The 22,687-nt window shown below is 39.2% G+C and overlaps 1 protein-coding gene across 2 annotated transcripts in view; it reads left to right on the top strand.

Annotated features, from left to right (window-relative positions):
• The first annotated feature begins 4,149 nt into the window (after positions 1-4,149).
• The window catches only part of MAN1A2 (mannosidase alpha class 1A member 2), a 185,033-nt gene continuing 166,495 nt past the window's right edge, over positions 4,150-22,687 (top strand). The window contains exon 1 of one of the 2 annotated variants that reach the window (XM_049618376.1): positions 4,150-5,187. In XM_049618376.1, coding sequence (XP_049474333.1) covers positions 4,886-5,187 — 302 coding nt within the window. In that variant the 5' untranslated portion in view covers positions 4,150-4,885. The remainder of the gene's footprint in view (positions 5,188-22,687) is intronic. The other variant, XM_049618377.1, reaches the window with a different exon arrangement.

Genomic DNA, 22,687 nt, shown 5'->3' with positions numbered 1-22,687 from the left:
ATGGGGGTCCTTTTTTATGTAAAATTCGGGGGCGCCCTCCCCATCCCCCCCCCCCCCCCCCCCCCCCCCGTGCCTTTTGAGTGATCCCACAAACCCCTGGGGCTTTATTCTAATATAATTCTCCCTGGTTTGTAATTGTCAATGTTCAGCTATCTCCCCATACCAGACTGGGAGCTCACTGAAATAGGGATTCTGATTTAATTTTCCAAATCTCTAGCACCTCATAGGGGATGTCACACAGTAGTCCTTCAACAAATGTGTCTTTTATAAACAGATGAGCCGCAAAGACTTTGGCTGTGGTGAGGCAGCTGAAGCTTTTATGGCTTTGCTGATTTTTCATAGAGCTAACTTGAGAGTTTCGTAACATTGAACTTGAGTTTATCCCTACCCTCTGAGGAAAAAAGCTTCACAGAACAATGCAAGAGCAGAAAGAACAGGCTCTCTATGCATTTAGTGGTCATATCTGATGATTTCTTCTCTAACATCTTTCTTGGATACTTTGGGAACCGGGTGAAACTACAAAGGAACAGGTTATTTAAGTAAACCAAAAGCCTCTTTTTGCATATCAGGTATATGCATATATATTTTTTCTTTTTTCTTTTTCTCTAGCATATAACCTCAATTTCAATGAAAACAGAGCTAGATGGTATTTGTGTGTGTGTGTGTGTGTGTGTGTGTGCATATAATAGGTGTTAAGATTGTTTTGATAATGGAAAACTTAACAGATGACTGAACAAAGACAAATAATTTTTACAGTGTAATATGTAGGTGGATCTTAGCAATGGTCCTATAAGTCCAAAATATGTAGGGATAAATTTTGTTTCACTAGGAATGTAAGAAGTCATATTTACTAAAATATCAATTAATGTATATGGATTTATAAAAGGGAAATCATCACTTTATCTGCCACTTTGGAATCTCGTTTATATCTCTGATCAAAGTATAACTACTCTTTGAAAATAAGATATTCTCTTTGCACTCTCTAGACTGAAATCCTTCCCTGTAACATATATTTACATATATTTCATGTACTCTCTGCTTTCTGTTGATTTCCCCAGATGTGTTTTAACCTTGATACAACGGAGTCCATCTATTTGAAACCTGACCTCAACTTTCTCAAGTACCAGTTTCTTTAACATTATTTATTTAATAATAAAAGCAACCCAAACAGAACACAGGGGGAAAATCATATGTAATACCAACATCCTAACACAACAGCTATAATTGTTTTTCAAATCTTACCTTTTAATCTTTTATTTTATATACTTGTAATCATAATTTATGAATTAAATTTGCAACTTGCTTTAAGAATCCCCACAAAACAATCCTGCTGGTTTTACAACTTATTGAAAGGGACCTAGTCTCTAGAAGAGAACACACGCACACACTAAATATATATATCTAATTTTTTTACACACTATTTTTTGATGCTTGTAATTATAACTGATAGTATTCTCAATGCCTTTAGAATTGCAGACTGCGTTTAGACATCTGTAATAACCCCTAATTTATTTTATTATTTTTTTATTTTAGGGAGAGAGTGAGAGAGTGTGCTAGTTGGGCAGGGGTGGGGGTCGGAGAGGGAGAGAGAGAATCTCAAACAGGCTCCATGCTCAGTGCAGAGTTTGATGGAGGGTTCCATCCCACAACCCTGGGATCATGACCTGAGACAAAATCAAGAGTTGGATGCTCAACTTACTGAGCCACCCAGGTGCCCCTAACCCTGAATTTAAATAATGACATTTTTACTTTCCTGAAGGAAAAATGGATTTTGCAAAAAAGGCAAGGGCAAGAAAGAGGAAGGGGGACATATAATCCTTTTCCAGAGCTATAGCCTTTTCCAGGTTGAACCTGCCTAAGTCACATTAGATTATGGCATGTTTCCTGATTGATCTCTCTAGTGTTAATGATTTGGTGTCAACTTAAAAGATATTCATTTTTCAAGATTCACATAACTTGCTATGTCATTCACAGCTCAATATTTATTTCCCCTCATCTTTTCATGGAAAAGAATGACCTCATCAGTAGGAAACTCATGTTTCTTCTCCTTTGGCTTCCAGACAGGCTCAGCTTTAGAAACTTATTCATAACATTGTAGGGCCTTTCTTAAACCTACTCTTCACAAGTGTCCCAACACAGACCTCACTTTGGATTCAGCACACTTCACTACCAGCCTGACTCGGTGAAATCGTGAGGGGGGGGGGGCTTAACATTTTTATCTTTTTGATACAGTGAAGCATGGCAAGTGACAATGACTTCTTTTGTCATATTGTAGGTAGTTAGATATGCAGGGCTTCTGAAAATAGTGCAGACTGGAATGTACTTTGACTTGTGCCAATGAACATGAGGATTCTTTTGCTTGATTTTTGAGCGAAGACTGTCCTTTTCTCCCCTGCCATTTAAGGGCCTCCTCTTTAATCCCCAGCTACCAGTGAGGATGTGCCCAGAAAGAATGACAACTTATCTTAATAGAATAAAACTCAACGTGAAAGTAAGTTGCAAGCGACAGTATACATAGTATAATTTATTTATTTATTTTTTTTGGATTTAATCACAACATGGTTCTTAACGCTACGGATGAAGGCATTGCTTTTAGGCCTGGATTTAAACAATATCGCCCTTTTGGGTCTTAGCACCTCCTCGTTCATACTTGCCTTTTTTTTTTTTTTTTTAACGTTTTTTTTTGAGACAGAGAGAGAAAGAGCATGAGTGGGGGAGGGTCAGAGAGAGAGAGGGAGACACAGAATCTGAAACAGGCTCCAGGCTCTGCACTGTCAGCACAGAGCCCAATGCGGGTCTCGAACCGACGGACCGTGAGATCATGACCTGAGCCGAAGTCGGACGCTTAACCGACTGAGCCAACCAGGCGCCCCCCCCCTTTTTTTTAAATGGGAGTGGAGGTGCTCAGGAGTGTGAAGAGATCACGGGAGAACAATGTATTGCTGAAATTGAACCCCGAGGGGACTGAGGTCATATGGGGTCATACGGGCTGGGGTCACACGTTCCTCAGAATGGAAGCCCTGAGGAATGGGCAAGGTCGCCATTCTTAACACGGAGCCAGGCACACGGCCCGAGCTCAGTATTGATGAGCGAGCCTAGGGTGCCCAGCAGTGTGTACATGGGCTGCATGGAAGAAGTTTGAGAGCCGGCCGTTGAGCCCTAGGTACGGACGGTCTATACCACAAGACTCCCCGCGAAGCAAGATTAAACGCCAGAGCCCGTTAATTCTGGTAAGCCTTAAATGAGGCGAAACCTTCGCGACCTGAGCCCTCCTCCCGCTCCCCAAAGCCGGGTCAGGGCCACCAACCGGCGATGGCAAAGCGCCTGGCAGCGGCGAAGTTGGCAGCGAGGCGCAGCCGGCGACCCTCGCCCACCGCGCGCCCAGACGACGGCGGCAGGACGCTTCCGGGGGGGCGCGCGGGCGGCGGGCGGCGGGCGGGCGCTGGAGCCCGCAGCGGCGCGAGGCCAGAGCGCGGGCCGGGCGGGGCGGGGCCGGGAGCGTGCGCGCGCACCTCACACTCCGGCGCCCGGGGACGCCCACTCGCGAGTCGGGGCGGCAGGCCGGCCCGCGCCATCCGATCCCCCGCACGCCGGGTCCCTCGCAGGCGTGTGCCCAACGGGTGTCGGCCTCCTGCTGTCTGCGCTCTCCGGGCCTCAGAGGCAGGGGCCGAGGACCGGGCCGCAGCCCCGCACCGCGTGGACGCGCCGCCTCTCCCGCAGCCGCCGCCGCTGCGAGCGACCGGAGGCGGCGCCGAGGAGGCCCCCACGGCGGCCGGCGAGGACGGAGACGGGGCCGACCTCTGCCCGCCCGAGGCGCGGCCGCTCCCGCGCGCCCGGGGCCGCCGCCTCCCCAGCGCCGAGCGAGGAATGAGCAGGCGCCTGCCCCTGGCTCTCGGACCGAGGGGCCGAGGCTCGGCTTCTTCCCACGCCGCAGAGCCGCGGGGGCCCGGTCACCGCGGCGGGGCGCGGCGGGGTCAGCGGCGGCCTCGTCCGGGGAGCAGGAGCCGGGGTTAACTTCGGCGGCGGCGGCGGCGGCGGCGGCGGCGGCGAGCGCGAGGCGGAGCCGGGCGGGGGCGGCCGCCGCGCCTCCCCTCCCCCCGCACACGCCGGGGCTTCTCAGTGGCCGCCCGAGGAGGAAGTTCCGCTCCCCGCCAGACCCGTGCGCTAGCAACAGCGGCGGCGGCGGCTGCGAGGGCGCAGGCTTTTGGGGGCGCGAATGCCCTTCGTGCCGGCCGTCGAGGGGGCAGCGTCGGAGCTCTCCCCGGAGCCGGGAGCTTGGGGGCGGCGTCGGGAGGCGCGGGCGTGCGAGACCCCCTCCCTGCGACTTCGCCCGGCGCCGCTGCTTCGCCTTCCCGGAGAGGCGGGAGACCTCCCTCCCCGTTGGCAGACTTCCGAGGAGCCCCTTATTTTTCCACCACCGAGGTGAAGAGATTCTGAAATCGAAGCATCAGGGGTGGTTAAGTGAACCTTCTGCAACTCCTCGGATCTGGTCAGGCTCCCGTTTGGGGCGGCAGACCACATTGGAGCATCTCACTGGGGTGCCGGAATGGAAGACCCCACCTTGCATCCTTTCTGCAGCGTTGCTTGCCTCGTCCGCCGTTAGGAATGAAGAGGAGACTTGTGATAACCCGAGGAGGTACTGAAAGCCAAATGGCAGAGAAAATATCACAGGACACAAACTAGTGATCGTGTGGGGGCCACACACGTTTTTGAATGTAATTGGACGAGCGTGAAAGAGGTGCCCTATTAAAAAGCACAACAGTCCTTTAAGAGGAGCAAAATTGAGTTTCCCCATTTTTGCCAAGATTTTGAAGACTGTTCAATGTATTGTACATTTGATATAAGATGATAACTTTCTAAAATATTCTGCCCGAGAGCGTAAACGATGACTACCCCGGCCCTGCTCCCTTTATCTGGACGAAGGATACCACCTCTGAACCTGGGGCCGCCTTCCTTTCCGCATCACAGGGCTACCTTGAGACTTTCTGAGAAGTTTATCCTCCTCCTTATTCTAAGTGCCTTCATCACCCTGTGTTTTGGGGCATTCTTCTTCCTTCCAGACTCTTCAAAACACAAACGCTTTGATCTGGGTTTGGAAGATGTGTTAATTCCCCATGTAGATGCCAGCAAAGGGGCCAAAAACCCTGGAGTCTTCCTGATCCATGGACCTGATGAACATAGACACAGGTTTGTTTATTTCAGAAGTTCTGATATTAACATTTGGCAGAGCAAGGTATGGTTTATTGCATCAGACCGGTCTTAAAATTTTTCGTTGTTGTTGTTGCAGTAAAATGTAATTTTCCTCGAGTCGTTAGAGTTGTAGTTATTTCAGAACTGATAGAATGGAACCATAGACGGGAAGGGCTCCTAGAGCCTAGTCCTCCAGCTCCTTTGTTTTATAGAGGAGAAACGTTTGTGCTCAGAGATGTAGTGCCTCATATGAACGTTTGGGAATGGAGGTATGAAAATTTAATGTAAAGAAATGATGACCTATGCTGCGCCTTCATTTATTAAGAATGTGTTGCATTCAGTCTTAGTGCCACCCTGTGAAATAGACCCATTGAATCCTGACCGCTTCTGTGAGTTTGTTCTCTCCCAGAGGGCTCTTATTCTCTGGCTTGTAGTTAAAGCTTAGTAGTGAATCTTAGCTTTTTAGGAAGGCAAACTATGGGCAGAATATACCTGTGGTGTCTTAACCTACAGAAATATACTGATTTCTGTTATTTTCAGGGACCTGTTTTGGTGCTCCATATGGAATTAGTTACGTTGAAAATATCATTGAATCTTACAGTCATTTCACTTTGTGTTTTGTAACAAGATTTGGTTATATATTTTAATTTATTTTTTATAATGTGTGAGATGGAGTGTGTCAAGGAACTATTGCAGTTTATTTGGTTAAAGGGATCACATTCTTTCAGATCACCAAATTGAGGGGAGCGCTCGGTGATTATAGCCAAATTGGGGTAAAATGGGAGCTCTAGTGACTGTCTCTTTAAATCATTTATGCAATTTGTGTCAGAAGAAGAGTTCGGGAAAGTATTTTTCTCAAACCTACATTTTTTTTTTTTACCTGTTAAATTCCCTCTTTTCCCTGTTTCTTAAAATAATTTTTGAGTGTGTGAAAAAAACTATGTGTTTGAATTCTGTTTTCAACTGACATTAGTTTTAACTTTTTATTAAGTAGGAGGTTTTTGGAAAAGCTGAGGTTCAAATGTGAGCCTAAGTTTAAATACTTGGGATAATGTAGTGTTGTAATGACAGCTGGTTTTTCCTTATTCTCAATCTTGTTAATTCATTATTTTCTTCCTGATTCTTTGACTTTTGGCTGAACCTTATGGAGTAGTTACTTCTAAAACTGTTTCATGCCATTATTCTGTAACTAAATTTGGACTTTTTGCCATCATTTTCATCTTCTGTACTCTTTTGCATCAGTTCCTTCTATTTTGCCCTTTGCCCTTTGCGACTTCGAGAAAATCTGATGTGATCTGTGAAATATGTTGCTGAAAAATTAGCACTGAAACTACTATTTTCCTGGAGAAACCTTAGTTCCCATGATTTTTATAGAAGCTCTGATAAATATTTGAAAATAAAGGGTGTTAAGACTGGCTTCAGATTTTTTTTTGACAACCACGCGTAAACATTGTTTAACTCTATAATTATAGTAATCCGTCACATACTGAGCAGTTTTCTTCACATTTTAAGTGTGGTCTAAAGGTTAAAATATATACAGTATATGGCAACATCCTAGTTTAGAAATATTCACATAGAAAGATTCTCAGTTAAGTAGAGTTAAAATTTAAGATTTGAATGAGAATAGATATGTCCATCTTATTCATGTTTTAAAAAGCCTACTTAAATCTCTCAAACAAAAATTCTTAAATTAATAGGACCTGTGAATGCATATGCTTGTGTATTGCTATCCCAAATTCTTGGGTTCCTGAGTTTGGAATTAGAGGGTTGGTTATTGAGTTCTCATAGTAAGGGATGGTGGGTGAGCCAGATCCTGAGTTTTGGATAGTAAGAGTCCAGGTAGCAAATGATACTTGTGAGAGTTTACTCCAGTCTATTTAGTTCCTGAATTTAGGAAACCAAGAATTCACATAGTGAGGGTTCGGGTGAAGAGGGATCCCTGTATTACCTCTATACATATTTCTGTGCTTATATCAGTTTGTTTTTATCTTTGTTTTGTATGTCATTGATTGTTGCTTACCATATCTTAAAGCACAGTCTACCAATTTCTAATTTGAGCAATGAAATCCATTTCAAAGCAGAGATCATTCAAATAAGTTTAAAATGTGAGACATAAAACATCAAGCTAATGCAGACATATTATCTTTATAAAAATCATGCAGAAAGATGGTATTTTAACAGAGTTAGTTGGTGCTAAAATCATACGTATTTTGGGTGTGGGTCAAAAAAACATCTTTCTTAATTTGAAAAGTACAAGTTGATAATTTATCTTAATTTTGTGTATGTGTAGAAGGGTGCAGGGTAGAGGGATGAGGAACCTTACTTTAATGGATAAGTAATGGAAAATAAATCATGGCCATTATTTCTTATTCACAGTATTTAAGGGGTACTTGTTGCATTGACTTTTCTTTATTAATGAGTTAGCTTAGTATTGTAGTTAGGTGCTTAAGTTCTGAGTCTTGACTACATAGATTCATACCCTAGTTTGTCACTGATTTAGATGTATGATCTTGAGTAAATTTTCATACTCTGTGCCTAAATTGCTTCCTCTGGATGACGGCATTTACTTTACAGATTGTTATATTGAATGAGATAGTAACATACAAAGTACTCAAAATAGTTCTTAGTATTTAGTAAGTGGTCAATAAATATTAGGAATTATTATCAATAATTATTGTTTTAATTGAATTACTTTAATTTTGAGGCCACTTTAAATACCATACATGTTTCTGAAAAGTTAGGTACAGATTAATATTTTAAAAGCATACCAGAATCTTGTTGTTGTCTAAAGGAACATTTAAAAAAAAATTTTTTTTTTCAATGTTTATTTATTTTTGAGACAGAGAGAGACAGAGCATGAATGGGGGAAGGTCAGAGAGGGAGACACAGAATCCAAAGCAGGCTCCAGGCTCTGAGCTGTCAGCACAGAGCCCAACGTGGGGCTCAAACTCACGACTTGAGCCGAAGTCCGACACTCAACCAGCTGAGCCACCCAGGCGCCCCAAAGGAACATTTTATAACCAAAGTAGTTAGTGACAAATGTGTATTGCGTGTCTATTGTGTGTCAGGCCCTGCTTTAATGGAGCTTCCCATCTAGGAGGATGATGGGCATTAAATAAGTAAATTTATTGTTGAAGTATGAGGAATGTTATGAAGTTGTACTCGGTGCTGTCAGAGTACATAATGGTGCGATTTATCCCTGTGGAGTGGGGTCGTGGGACAGGCAGTGCCAACAGGGAAGGCTTCATTGAGGAAGCAGTGACTGGCTCAGAGACTTAGAACTAGTAGATTGCTAAGTGAACTAGAGATGTGGGAAAAAGTGGTCAAAGCAGAGGATACAACATGTGTGAGAACCCTAAGAAAAAAGCCTGGCACCATTGAGGACCTGAGAAATGTTCAGTATGGCTGGTGTGGGGCTGCTAGGTGAAGACTACATGAGAGGTCAGATTTGGCCTTCTTGTTCAAAAAGCATGGGTTAGTTGCCAGCTTTCACATATCAGGAGATTTCCCACGAAAGTCTAGATTTCTGATTTCTCTTGACAAAATTAGAGGCTATGGTATTTTCAGATGGCAATTTTCAGATTCAGATCAGAATCCCTGGGCAGGCTCCTGGAGAGTCTGCAGTTAAGTATTTTGGTCTTTATCTTGAGTACTGTGGGAAACCAGTAAAGGGTTTTCATGAAAGCAGGGTAATGCCATAATCATTTTTTAAAAATTTAAATAATCACTATGATTGCAGTGTAAACACTGGATTGGAGAGGAGGAGGAAGAAATGTAAAATTAGGAGAGCCTAGGTCACAGAGGAGATTGGCTTAGACCACACTGGTGATAGTGGAGGAGAGAAATTCGTGGAGAAAAGTGGTTGATTCAAAAGATGTTGAAGTGTTAAGTTTCACAGAAGTTGATTGTCAATTGAATATGGGGGCTAAGGGAGGAGGAGGAGGCAGTCCAGGATAACTCCCAGTTTCTGGGTGACATGGCTATGGATTACTAAGACGTATATACTATGTGGAATGAATAATTTATATGATTGATGTTATATAAGAATTTAAGATAAAGCATTTTCATGGAAAAACCTGTATGTTCCCTTCTATTAAGTGGTTCACAAACAGTCCATAGTTTTCAGATGATAATAATGTAAAACGCATAGTTTGATGTTGCTGATAGTTTTAACATCTGTGATTTCAAGGTAACTAAAACAGGGGTCAGTTATAACACAACATGAATGTTGTTATAAATATACAATGGATATACATAAAGTATCATGTTCATAATTTGTGTACATAATAGACCTATCTAATTAAAATTTTACTTATTACCTTCATTTTTGAAACTGACATTTTATATAATGGCATTGTATAAATGGGATTTGTGGTTTTGTTTTGTTTTTTAAATATTTATTTGAATTGCCAGTGTGTTTCATCCTCTAGTCAGGATTTTGTTAGTATGAATTGAATACTTGAAGGTATGTTAACTTCTGATAGTTTCCTCAAACAGAAAGAACAAACAGGCTTTGGAGTTAAAGGGACCTAAAGTTGCATCTTGGTTTTACTAACTAGCTGTGAGACATTTTACTAGACATAATCACTATTGACCCTGTGCTGGCCAATGTGGTAGTCACTAATGGCATGTTGTTTTTGAACTTGATATGTATCTAGTCCAGATTGCAGTGTGCTTTAGTGAGAGTTTCTTAAGATTTTCATGTCATGATTTGTATTTTTTGCTTGATTCAGTTTTGCTTTTTATTGCATGAGTAGAGATTTAAAATCTCACTATTGTCATTTTAATTTTTTTTTTTTTTTTTTTTTTAGAGGTTATTTTATTTATTTTTGGGACAGAGAGAGACAGAGCATGAACGGGGGAGGGGCAGAGAGAGAGGGAGACACAGAATCGGAAACAGGCTCCAGGCTCCGAGCCATCAGCCCAGAGCCCGACGCGGGGCTCGAACTCACGGACCGCGAGATCGTGACCTGGCTGAAGTCGGACGCTTAACCGACTGCGCCACCCAGGCGCCCCTGTCATTTTAATTTTAATATCCTTCCTTATTTCATCCCTCTTCCATGCCTTTCCCCCCTTATCCTGTTCTTAGGTCATTCTGCTCGTGTTTGGGGGAGGTTACATCATTTAAGTCTGCTGGACTTTCCCCTGTAATGTATTTACCCCCTTTGGCTGGTGGTTCTTTTTACCACTTCCCTTTAATCAGAGTCTGTTTAAAGGAACGTCTGTATATACTTGATATTTACCAACAGTCTGATATAGATGCCTTTATTGTGTGTGTGTGTGTATATGTATATGTGTATTTGTGTGTGTATGTGTGTGTGTGTGTATGTCTATTTTTATTGAGTGAATACCCTTTTCACCTGGGTAGTTGGAGGACAAGTTGATCTGTGCAGCTCTCAGTGTAATTTCCTCTATTCTGCGGTGATACTAGCATCTTTAGTCCTCTCACTGTTTTGGTGCTAGAGAACATTTTTATGTAATTCCTGAAATGAGAGTAAGTTGGCTGCATGGACAGCTACTGAGGTTTTTGTTGTCTTGTCCCTTACCACCTAGAAATCAGTTTTTCATTCTATTTCCCATGCACTTCTCCCATCTCTAGGAGTTGCTCTCTAACTAACTAGTTAGATAATAAGGTAAGAATTGGGAAGAGACTGTGGGGAAAGACCAGTTAAACAGTGAGTGCTCTGACTGTGTGGAGGACTCTGTCCCATTTTTCCATTGGGACAGACCCTTGGTCTCTGAGATTAGTTACAATTGGGGTAGGGTAGTAGTTTGGTCATTTTTTGTTGCATGAGGTGAGGCTTGATTCTGGACAGTCCAAGTGTGGTTATAAGTTAGCAAAGAATTCTTCCAAATTCTGATATGATGGCTCTTATTTCTTTAGTAATCTGAGGTTTTGTCATTTTCTGCATCTTTCATAGGTATTGATAGTGATTTGGAAGAGGCTGCGTTTTGGGGCTGCTCATCAGATGACATTTTGTATATTACTTAAAGTCTAATTCTGATCCTAAGCCAAATGACAGTGACCTTGCTTTTATTAGTTCAGCATTACAAAATCACTGAATATGTTAGTATATTTTTCATTTTTCTCCAAAATGAATAAAATATCAGTATGGTTTGGTTAAAATGCAGAATGCCAAGGTATAAATGCTGATTTTCATGTTGGTCAGTGAGTGTTGGAAATTCCAGGAGATGACCTACTGTACAGTGCTCCACAAGTTGAATGTTAATGTGTTAACGGTATTTATTGGTTGAAGTTAAATGTTTTAAGGAAATCAGATTTGTTCAAGTATTAGTTTATTTTTTTTTTAAAGCTATGGTAGCCTTTCCAAAATTTCTCTTGGGTTTTATAAAAAGTGTTCTAGGGCTATGAAATGTTTATTTACTCTTATTAATATTTCTTGGATTTTCTTATTTTAAAGGATCCAACATAATCTAAGAATATTCCTTCCAAATTATTAACATTGTCTTATGTATGTTACATGTAGCCTCTAGAACATGTAGTTTAAAATTCGATTTTATTTTTTATCAGCATCGCTTGTTGTAAATCTATGCTTCAGTTACTTTCAGGGATTTGCGTTTAATCTTATTTCCTGATAGTGTTTTCTGATCTACAGGGTTCTTGTTAATATTAACTAATCATCACAGCTGAGATTGCCCAAATCCACTTATGGGTTTATTCCCTTACCTCCCCTGCCTGTAGGTAGTGTTTTTCCTGTGTACTTTATCTTTCTCACGTACGTCTGTGATTGCATATTTACAGTCATTTGCTTACTTCTCGGTCTCTCCTAAAAGAGCATGGGCTCCTTGAGGGCAAATGACTGTCTTTTATTTATCTTTATATCTCCAATGCTTGAAGTACACTTGGTCCTTAATAAAAGTATATACCTATTGAATAAATGATGTTTCATGGTAAGGTGACAAATTCCCCAAGAGAAGGTATAAACAAAACACCAGGAAGAATTGAAAAGTAAGAAGCAAAAGTAGGAGGAATGATATCTTAAAGTGAGAAGCATATAGTCTTTAATAAAGGCCCTTTATAAAAAAATAATTTAAAAAATTAGGGAAGAATTCCTGTAGACCCTATCTACAACATACTTATTCCTATCAAGGTACCTAAGGTATTTTGCATGCCCTCAAATTGAATTTCTCCTTTTTTTAAAAAAATTTTTTTTTTTTTAGCGTTTATTTATTTTTGAGACAGAGAGAGACAGAGCATGAACGGGGGAGGGGCAGAGAGAGAGGGAGACACAGAATCTGAAGCAGGCTCCAGGCTCTGAGCCATCAGCCCAGAGCCCGATGCGGGGCTCGAACTCACGGACCGCGAGATGGTGACCTGAGCTGAAGTTGGACACTTAACCGACTGAGCCACTCAGGCGCTCCTGAATTTCTCCTTTAGGAAAAAAGGAGGAAAACAATGGAGAGCCTGTGGCAGTGTTTTCACATGTTTAACCTTTAGTTTTCACATCAGACCTGTTAAGTTAGGTATTACTAACCTAATTTTTACAAATATAGATATTATAAAATTGGATCATGCTGAAAGTTGGCACGTCAGAAACTAAACATGTTCCCCCCACTCCCCCCCCCCACCCCCCCACCCCCCCACCCCCCACCCCCAATCTGTGGTTTCTCTGTCCTCTGTTCAGTTATCTGCAGTCAACCGTGGTCTGGGGGCAGATGATTCTCCTTCTGACGTGTAAGGTCAGTAGCAGCCTAACACTAGGTCACCTCATCTCATCAAACAAGTATCTTATCATCGTACATCATCATCATAAGAAGTGTGAGTGTGCTACAGTAAGGTATTTTGAGACAGAGAGGGTGACCACATTCATATAACTTTTTATTACAATATATTGTTATTCTAGTTTGTTATGAGTTATTGTTGTTAATCTTTTACTGTGCCTAATTTATAAATTAAACTTTATCATAGGTATGTATAGGAAAAAAGGTATATATAGGGTTTGTTACTATCTGTGGTTTCAGGCATCCTTTAGGGGTCTTGGAACTTATCCCCCACAGAGAAGGGGGACTACTGTTTTCAAAATCGGTAGTACATGGTAAACATGAATTGATTAGCTGGGTAAATGTTCTGTTTACTACTGTTTGAAAATGCTAAAAAATTTTAGATTATGGTTTGGGTTGACACTACACATTCATTGGCCAGAATAATCATTTACTATTTTTATTTTCCATTAACTGTGCACATTCTTTGAGAAAAGTTTATTTATTAAAATAAATTTTTTTTAAATGTTTATTTTTGAGAGAGAGCGAGAGCACCAGAGAGAGAGAGACAGAGTGTGAGCAGGGGAGGGGCAGAGAGAGGGAGACCCAGAATTCAAAGCAGGCTCCAGGCTCTGAGCTTTCAGCACAGAGCCTGACGTGGGGCTCAAAATCATGAGCCATGAGATCACGACCTGAGCTGAAGTTGGACGCTTAACCCACTGAGCCACCCAGGCACCCCAGAAAAGTTTATTTTGATTGCCATTGAACTTTGCTGGAACATGTTTTCCTTATAGAACATGGCTGTAGTGAAGAATTTACAGATGAGGTTTTAGGATTTATTATAAGAAAAATCTCCTTTAAAGGTTATTGATTTCAGTGATTTATCTTGGAATTTTTGTAGTCCAGGAGAAAGGCATCATTGTATATTTAAAAGAACATTGGGCTTGGCGTGCTGGGTGGCTCAGTTGGTTGTGTCTGACTTCGGCTCAGGTCATGATCTCATGATGTGTGAATTCGAGCCCCACACGGGCTCTCTGCTGTCAGCACAGAGCTGGCTTTGGGTCCTCTGTCCCTCTCTCTCTGCCTCTACCCCATTTGTTCTCTCTCTCAAAAATAAACAAACATAAAACAAACAAAAACCCCTTCGGCTCAGTGTTAAGAGATAGGAGCTCTAGTTTCAGCATCGTCCTTACTTGTTAGAATGTATTTAGATAAGCTGTTTAATTTCCCTGTGCCTATTTATGAAATAAGGGAATTGATTGAATCTTTAGATTGCTTCCAGCTCATACATATGAAATGCTAATAATTTCATGAAGTAGGGAACTGAAGAATGTGCAGTAATTTAAGATATCACAAAGACTATGAAAACAAAATGTGTTCTAAATAGGAATTAGCAGTGTCATTTTTATATATAAAAATTAAGGTTAAAAATCATTTTATATGTGACTATAATTCATTTATATATTCTATAATGAAATTTGTACCAATTTAAAAGTGTAAATGAATGAAATGCTATTTTATACATTCTTGATTCTCTTATGTTTGAAAAGTATTTATTGAACTTTTTTTTTTTTTAACATTTTATATGCTGGCCTGAATGAAGGTAATAGATATATATACAGAAGTATTTCCAGGTGTCATTTTTGAGCCCAGTTAACAATCCCATCTCTTAATTTGGTATCTAAGTCTTTAGGATAGATGCTATGGAAAACAAGCGTCCCTGAGTAAGTCAGGCCTCAGACCTGTGAAGGCTCTTATTACCCTTGATGGAAAATTTTCCTTGATTTTCTAACATTAATACTGAGAGATGCCTTTGAAAGTGTCCATTCTCTTTTATTTCCCATATCTAAACAAGAACTTTAGGGACAAGTTATATAAAGAGTTAAACAAAAGGATATGAAGTAATCTGGAGACTACAAAGAACAATGTGTATATTGTTTTTCCTTTTGCATTTTTGACAGTTACATATTTATAAAATCAACCTTTATTACCTATGCAGATCTCTTGGCCTCTCCTTAGTGATAATGAGGTTACTGTTAAAAAAACACTGGTCACATTCATTTATTCAGCAAGGGTTTTTGAGTATTTATTATGTGCTAAGCATTATACTAAGTATTGGGGATTATGGAAGATTAATTTTGACTTTGGACACTACTCAGAAATTTAAATCTTAGATTCAAATCTTAGCATCATTCTTAGAGTATGTATTACTGATACCTTTTCACCTAGGTGAGCCTCTGGCGCATGCATTTAGGTCATTGACATTTTTTTTGAGAGGTCAGATAAGTTACCGTCTTCTCTTTCCTCCCCTTTGTTTTTTCCTAGTGAATTTATGTCATTAATTTATCCATTTCTGGAATATGGACTGTGTTATCTGGAAATAAGGTGCAGTGTTCTATAGCTTTTTTCGGTCAAGAACTAGGCACTGGCATCTGAAAAAAATATGCCAACCAATTGAGATGTGGCACAATTGCGTATATTTAGGTGTCTAAAACTGTCTATATAACTATATATATTTTATTTGTAAAGTTCTGTGTGCCATACATGACCTTTTAAATTACTTGGCAGTAAGGTGGCATCAGATACAAGGACATATTTGTTGGTATGTATCTGTAATGCATGTAATAATAAATGTGAATAATTTTTCTCTTAATGAGTGATGCCATTAATAAACATTTATCTTTTCATGACCTGGATTTTTCCCTCTACTTAAAAAGATTGGTAATAACCTTGAACAGTGAGTGGCTGGTCCTTCTTGCACTTGCACTGTTTGTAAGTCTAAATTAATAGAATTTTTGTGAGGAACAACTTGATAGTATTAGCTAATTTAAAGTGCATATCTTTGGTTCAGTACTTCTTCTGAGAACTTATTCTTGGGAAATCTTCACATCACTGCACAAAAAGATGTTCCAATGTGTATGTAAACCACAATTTCTTTATCCATTCATTGAGGAGAGCACCTGTTGGGATGAGCACTGGGTGTTGTATGGAAACCAATTTGACAATAAATTTCATATTAAAAAAAAAAAGATGTTCCAAGAATATCCCTTGAAGCTATAACATGACATTTTTAAATGATTTAAATGTCTGTCAACAGGGGATTACTTACATAAATGGTAATAGGTCCCAGTATGTGCATAGTTCTTTTTTTTTTTTTTTCCTTTTTTTAACCCCCTATGGATCTTTCTGGTTATTCCCGAAAGCACCACACTGTTCTAATTTCATAGTTTTATAATAGTATGTTTTGATATCTGGTATAAGTTCTCTGTAATGTTGTTTTTTAAAGAGTTATAAGCATAAATAAAAGTCTTAACGTAATATTACTGTCACTGTAGGTGCTATTTAAAATGTTAACATTTTCCTTTTTTAGCTGAAAATTACCCTTCTTGAGGCAAACCTCTAGCCTGAGTTTGACATTGTCTTAAGTACGTGGTTTTATACTTCTACAGCATATATATTGATATAAACTATCTCTATAAGTATAAATATATAATTATAATATAGTTTTGCATGTTCTTAAACACAGTGTATATCATTATGCAAGTTTTCTTTTTGCTCGTCATTCTTTTAACAATTTATGTATGTTTCTAATTGGGCTGTGGCTCAATTATTTTATTTAGTCCATTTTATGAGTAAACCTCAAATTGTTTGTATATTCCCCTGTTGATAGATTCTTTGGTTAATTTCATACTATTGCTGCAGAAACCTTCTTGTACATGTGTTCTTGGGCACATATTTTTTTCTCCAAGGTAGAAATTTAGTAATAGAACTGAGTTGTAAAGTTGGTATATCATTGACTCAAAATTGTTTTGTTAAATTGTCTCAAAAGTGAGTGTACCAATTTAAACTCCTACCTGCATCTTCGTAAATGATGGTATTGTTAGATTTTAAAAAATCTTTACCAATATGATGCCAATTTTAGTTTTTATTTCCAATTACTAGTAAGGTAGAACTGTTTTTATAACGTTGTTGGCTGGATTTCCTAGTCTTTAAGTTGCTGGTTTACGTTTTTTTTGCCAATTTTTCTTTTGGGTTTTTTTCCTTTTTCTTTGTATGAATTATATATTCTGAGTGAATTCTTTGTTAGTTATATGCCTTATACATATCTTCTTGTAATGGATGCCTTAGTTTTATACTTTGTTGATGGTGTCTTTGATTTTACAGAAGTGGAAAATTTTAATGTAATTGAAATTGTTAATATTTTTCTTTATGGTATTGCCTTTTGAATTTTGCTTAGGGAATACTTTTATACCCTGAAGTTATAGTGACCTATATTTTCAGTTCTGGCAGTTTTAAAGTTTCGTTTTTTACATCTAGGGATTTAACCTACATGGTTTTGACTTTTGTGTATGAATGATGAGGTAGGGATTGAGTTTAGATTTTTCCATACAGGTGTCCGATTTTCCCTCTGCTACTTATTGAAGAATCTGTCCTTTCCCATAGATTTGTAATGTCATTTCTTCTATAAAGCTATTTTTCATATTTTCATAGGTTTGTTTCTGGCTTCTCTGTGTCCTTTTGCATATTTCTTTTGCATTAGCATGGCTTGCTGTTTTAAGAAGTATAAAAATGAATGTGGCATTATGTAAGCCTTGATATCAGATAATGCTATGGGCCGAATGTTTGTGTCCTCCCAAAATTCGCATGTTGAAATCCTGATTCTCAGTGTGATGGTATGAGGAGGGTGGGGCCTTTGGGAGGTAATCAGGTTATGAGAGTGAAACCCTCATGAACGGGATTAGTGCCCTTATGAAAAGATAGGAGAGAGCTTGCTTTGTCTTTTGCTCATTCCACCATGTGAGGAGTTGGCAGTCAGCAACCTGGAAGAGCGTTCTTACCAGAACCTGACATACTGGCACCCTGATTATGAGGTGGGTTTTACCTTGAGTTGAATCTAAACTCTTCTGTAAGTGTGTATTTCTTCAAGCAAGGTAAATTTTGCATAATGTAAAATTAATCATCTTAAAAGTGAACAATTTGCTGGCATTTAATACATGCACAGTGTCGTGCAATCACCACCTCTAATTCCAAAACATTTTCGTACCCCAAAAGGAAGCTCCATATCCATTAAGCAGTTACTCCTCACTCTGTCCTCTCCACCAGCCCCTAGCAGATTACCAGTCTGCTTTCTGTCTCTAAGGATTTATCTTTTTTTTTAAAGTTGATTTATTTATTTTGAGAGAGAGTGAGAGAGCACGGGCTGGCTCATGTTGGCTCAGGACCTGAGCCAAAATCAGGAGTCAGCCACTTAACTGACTGAGCCATTCAAGTACCCCAGGATTTATCTCTTCTGGTAAATGTTACGACTGATGTGGTATATGGTTCACATAAACACAGTCATGCTATATATAAGACCCCTTGTGTCTGGCTTCTTCGTGTAGCATAATGTTTTTGAGACTAATCCACATTTTAGCTTCATTCCTTTTTATGGCTAAGTGATACTCCATTGTTTTTATAGGTGATTTGTATATGTGGTTACCTGGTGATGGACATTTGGATTGTTCCCACCCTTTGGCTATTGTGAATAGGACAGCTGTGAACATGTGTGTACATGCATTTGAGTACCTGTTTTTAATTCTCTTGGGTATATCCCAAGGAGTGGAGTTTCTGGGTCATATGGTAATTATATGTTTCACATTTTGAGGAACTGCCAAACTGTTTTCCATGGCAGCTGAATCATTTTACATTACCATTAGCAGTGTCTGCAGGTTCCAATTTCTCCACACATATGCCAACATTTAAAAAAAATTCTGTCCATCCTAGTGTGTAAAGTGGTATCTCATTATAGTTTTCATTTGCATTTCCCTAATGACTACTGATACTGAACATCTTTTCATGTGCTTTTTGACCATTTGTATATCTTTTTAGAGGAATGTCCACCCAAGTCCTTGGTCTTTAAATTTAAAAAAATTGGGTGGTTTGTCTTTTTTGTTACTGAGTGGTAAGACATCTTTGTATCTTTTGGATACTAGACCCTTATCAGATTGATGGTTTGTAAATATTTTTGCCCTTTGTGTAGATTATCTTTCACTTAAAAACGTTCTTTCAGGGGCGCCTGGGTGGCTTAGTCGGTTAAGCGTCTAACTTTGGCTCAGGTCATGATCTTGCGGTCTGTGAGTTCAAGCCCCGCATTGGGCTCTGTGCTGACCGCTCAGAGCCTTGAACCTGTTTCAGATTCTGAGTCTCCCTCTCTCTCTGACCCTCCCCCGTTCATGCTCTGTCTCTCTCTGTCTCAAAAATAAATAAACGTTAAAAAAAAAAAATTAAAAAAAACAAAAACAAAAAAAAACGTTCTTTCATGTAAATAGTTTTTAATTTTCATGAAGCTCAGTTTTTGTTGTTGCTTGATGCTTTTCATGTCATATATAAGAATCCATTATCAAACCAAGGTCATGAAGATCTATTCTTGTTTTCTTAAGACTTTTATGATTATAACTTTTTAAAAAAAGTTTATTTATTTATTTTGAGGGAGAGAGGGAGAGAGAGAGAATCCCAAGCAGGCTGTGTACTGTCAGCACAGAGCCCGATATGGGGCTTGATTTCACAAACAGTGAGATCATGACCTGAGCCAAAATCAAGAGTTGGGTGCTTAACTGACTGAGCCACCCAGGTGCCCCCATTTTAACTTTTATATTTAGGTTGTGGATTCATTTTGAATTTTTGTGTATGGTGTGAGAAAGGGGTCCAACTTCATTATTTTGTATGTGGTTCTTCAGTTATCCTTGCACCATTTGCTGAAGAGACTGTTTTATTGGCCTCTTTTTTAAAGATCATTTGGCTGTACTAGTAGGAGTCTATTTCTGTACACTGTTCTATTCCTTTCATCTATATATGTTTGTCCTTATGCCAGTACCATACTGATTTGATTACTGAACCTTTGTAGCAAGTTTTGAAATTAGGAATGTGAATGCTCCAATGTTGTTATTCTTTTTCAGAATTGTTTTGATGATTGTTGGACCACTTGTAATTCCTTATGAATTTGAGGATCAGCTTTTCAGTTTCTGCAAAAACAGCTCTTGTAGTTTTGATAGGGATTTTGTTGTATCTGTAGATTGCTCATTTTAACAATAGTAAGTCTTGCAGTCCATGACTGTGATACATCTTTCCATTGTTTATATCTTCTTCATTTTCTTTCAGCAATATGTGTAGTTTTCAGTGCACAAGTATTTCACCTCCTTAGTTAAATTTATTCCTAGGTATTCTTTTGTGTGCTATTATGAGTGGAATTGTTTTCTTAATTTCCTCTTGGGTTTTTCCTTTGTGATGTATAGAAACATAACTGACTTTTGTGTGTTGAGCTTGTGGTCTCAATTTTACTGAATTCATTTATTATCTATAGTAGTCATTTTGTGGATTCTTTGAAATTTTCTGTGTATATGTCATCTGTGAATAGAGATAGTTTTACTTCTTCCTTTCCAATTTGGATGCCTTTAATTTCTTTTTTCTTGCCTGATTGCTCTGGCTAGAACTTAACAGTTCAGTGTTGATGAGCAGTGGTGAAAGTGGGCATCTTTGCCTTATTCTTGATCTTGGGAAAGCTTTTAGTCTTTCACCCGTTGAGTATGATAATAGCCGTGAAGTTTTCATAAGTGCCCTTTATCTATCATGTTGAGGAAGTTTCTTCATATTCCTAGTTTGCTGTATGTTTATCAGGAAAGGGTGTTGGGTTTTGTCAAATGCTTTTTCTGTATCAGTTGAGATGCTTATGTATTTTATTCCCTTTGTTCCATTAATGTGGTATATTACCTTTTGTGATTTTCTTTTTTTATTTAAAAAATTTTTTTTAATGTTTATTTCTGAGACAGAGAGAGACAGAGCATGAGTGGGGGAGGGGCAGAGAGAGAAAGAGACACAGAATCAGAAGCAGGCTCCAGGCTCTGAGCTGTCAGCACAGAGCCCGAAGCGGGGCTCGAACTCACAGACCGCGAGATCATGACCTGAGCTGAAGTTGGACGCTCAACTGACTGAGCCACCCAGGTGCCCCCATTTTGTGATTTTTCTTATGTTGAACCATCTTTGCATTTCTGGATAAAGTCTACTTGCTCATGGTTTATATAGCCATTTTAATATGCTGTTGGGATTAGTTTGCTAGTCTTTTGTAGAGGTTATTTGCATTTATATTTATAAAGGGTGTTGATCTGTAGTTTTCTTGTGGTGTCTTTGTCTGGCTTTGATAAACAGAGTAACGCTAGCTTAATGGAACAAGTTAAGAAGTGTTCTTGCCTCTATTTTTTGAAAGAGTTTAAGGAGGATTGGTGTTAATTCTTTCTTTTTAAAAATTTTTTTTTAATGTTTATTTATTTTTGAGACAGAGCACGAATGGGGGAGGGTCAGAGAGAGAGGGAGACACAGAATCTGAAGCAGGCTCCAGGCTCTGAGCTGTCAGCACAGAGCCCGACCCGGGGCTCGAACTCACAGACCGTGAGATTATGACCTGAGCCGAAGTCGGACGCTTAACCGACTGAGCCATCCAGGCGCCCCTGGTATTAATTCTTTAAACATGGTGGAATTCACTTCTGAAACCATCTGGTCCTGGGCATTTCTTTGTTGGGAGGTATTTGATTCCTGATTCAAGCTCCTTACCTGTTCCACGTCTATTTCGATTTTGTTTCTGCTTGAGTCACTTTTTGCAGTTTGGTGTTTCTAGGAGTGTGTCCAGCTCATCCAGGTTTTCTGATCTGGTGGTGTACACTTGTTTATAGTACTGTCTTTTAATCTTTTTTATTTCTGTAAGGCCAGCAGTAATGTTTTCATTTTTATTTCGGATTTTAGTTACTTACATCATCTATGCTTTTTTGTCATTTGGCGAAGGGATTGTCAGATTTGTCCGTCTTTTTTCAAAGAACTAACTGGATTTTATTGATTCTCTTTGTTTTTCTATTTTCTATTTTATTTATCTCTAATCTTTATTGATTTTTTTTTCTGCTAGCTTTGTGTTTAGTGTGCTTTTTTCCTAGTTTTTAAGTTGTAAAGTTACATTTTTACTTTGAAATCTTCTTTTAAGTGTAGGCATTTTATTGCTGTTAATTTTTCTCTGAGGACTGCTTTTTTTGTATCCCATAACTTTGGTATGTTGTATTTTTGTTTTCATTTGTCTCCTATTTTCTAACTTGCCGTGTGATTTCTTTTTTGACCAGTTGATTCAGAGTGTGTTAATTTCCACATATTTTTGAATTGTCATTTTCCTTCTGTTACTGATTTCTAACTTCATTATGGTCAGCGAAGATACTTTGTATGATTTAATCTCTTTACATTTATTGAGAATTATTTTGTGGTCTAACGTATGGTTTACCTAGGAGAATGTTCCATGTGCACTTGAGAAGAATGCACATTTTGTTGTTGTTGGGTAGTGTTTTATATATGTTTGTTAGGTCTAGTGGTTTTATAGTGTTGTTCAACTCTCCTCTAGATGTTCTAGCTGTTGTTGAAAGTGGAGTATGGAAATCTCCAACAATTGTAAAATTGCCTTTTACTTTCTTCAGTCCTATCAATGCTTGCTTCATATGTTATGGGGTTCTGCTGTTTGGTGTTTATAAGTGTTACATATATGTTTATAATTGCTACATCTTGCTGATGAATTGATTTCCATAAGTATTTTAGAATTAGGTTATCAAGATCTCATCCTTCTGCTTTCCAGTCTCTTTTTGTACTCCTATTGGTTGAACCTAATAGGAGACCAGTTGAGAGATAATTTGCAGAGTCTAAGCCCCAGGATCATGAGGCAGAGTATAGAGGAGTAGATTTAGAATTTAAGATTTAGGTTTACTCACTGGTG

The sequence above is a fragment of the Panthera uncia genome (assembly GCF_023721935.1).
Source record: "Panthera uncia isolate 11264 chromosome C1 unlocalized genomic scaffold, Puncia_PCG_1.0 HiC_scaffold_4, whole genome shotgun sequence".
Taxonomy (NCBI): domain Eukaryota; kingdom Metazoa; phylum Chordata; class Mammalia; order Carnivora; family Felidae; genus Panthera; species Panthera uncia.
This window is presented reverse-complemented; position numbering and strand designations above follow the sequence as displayed.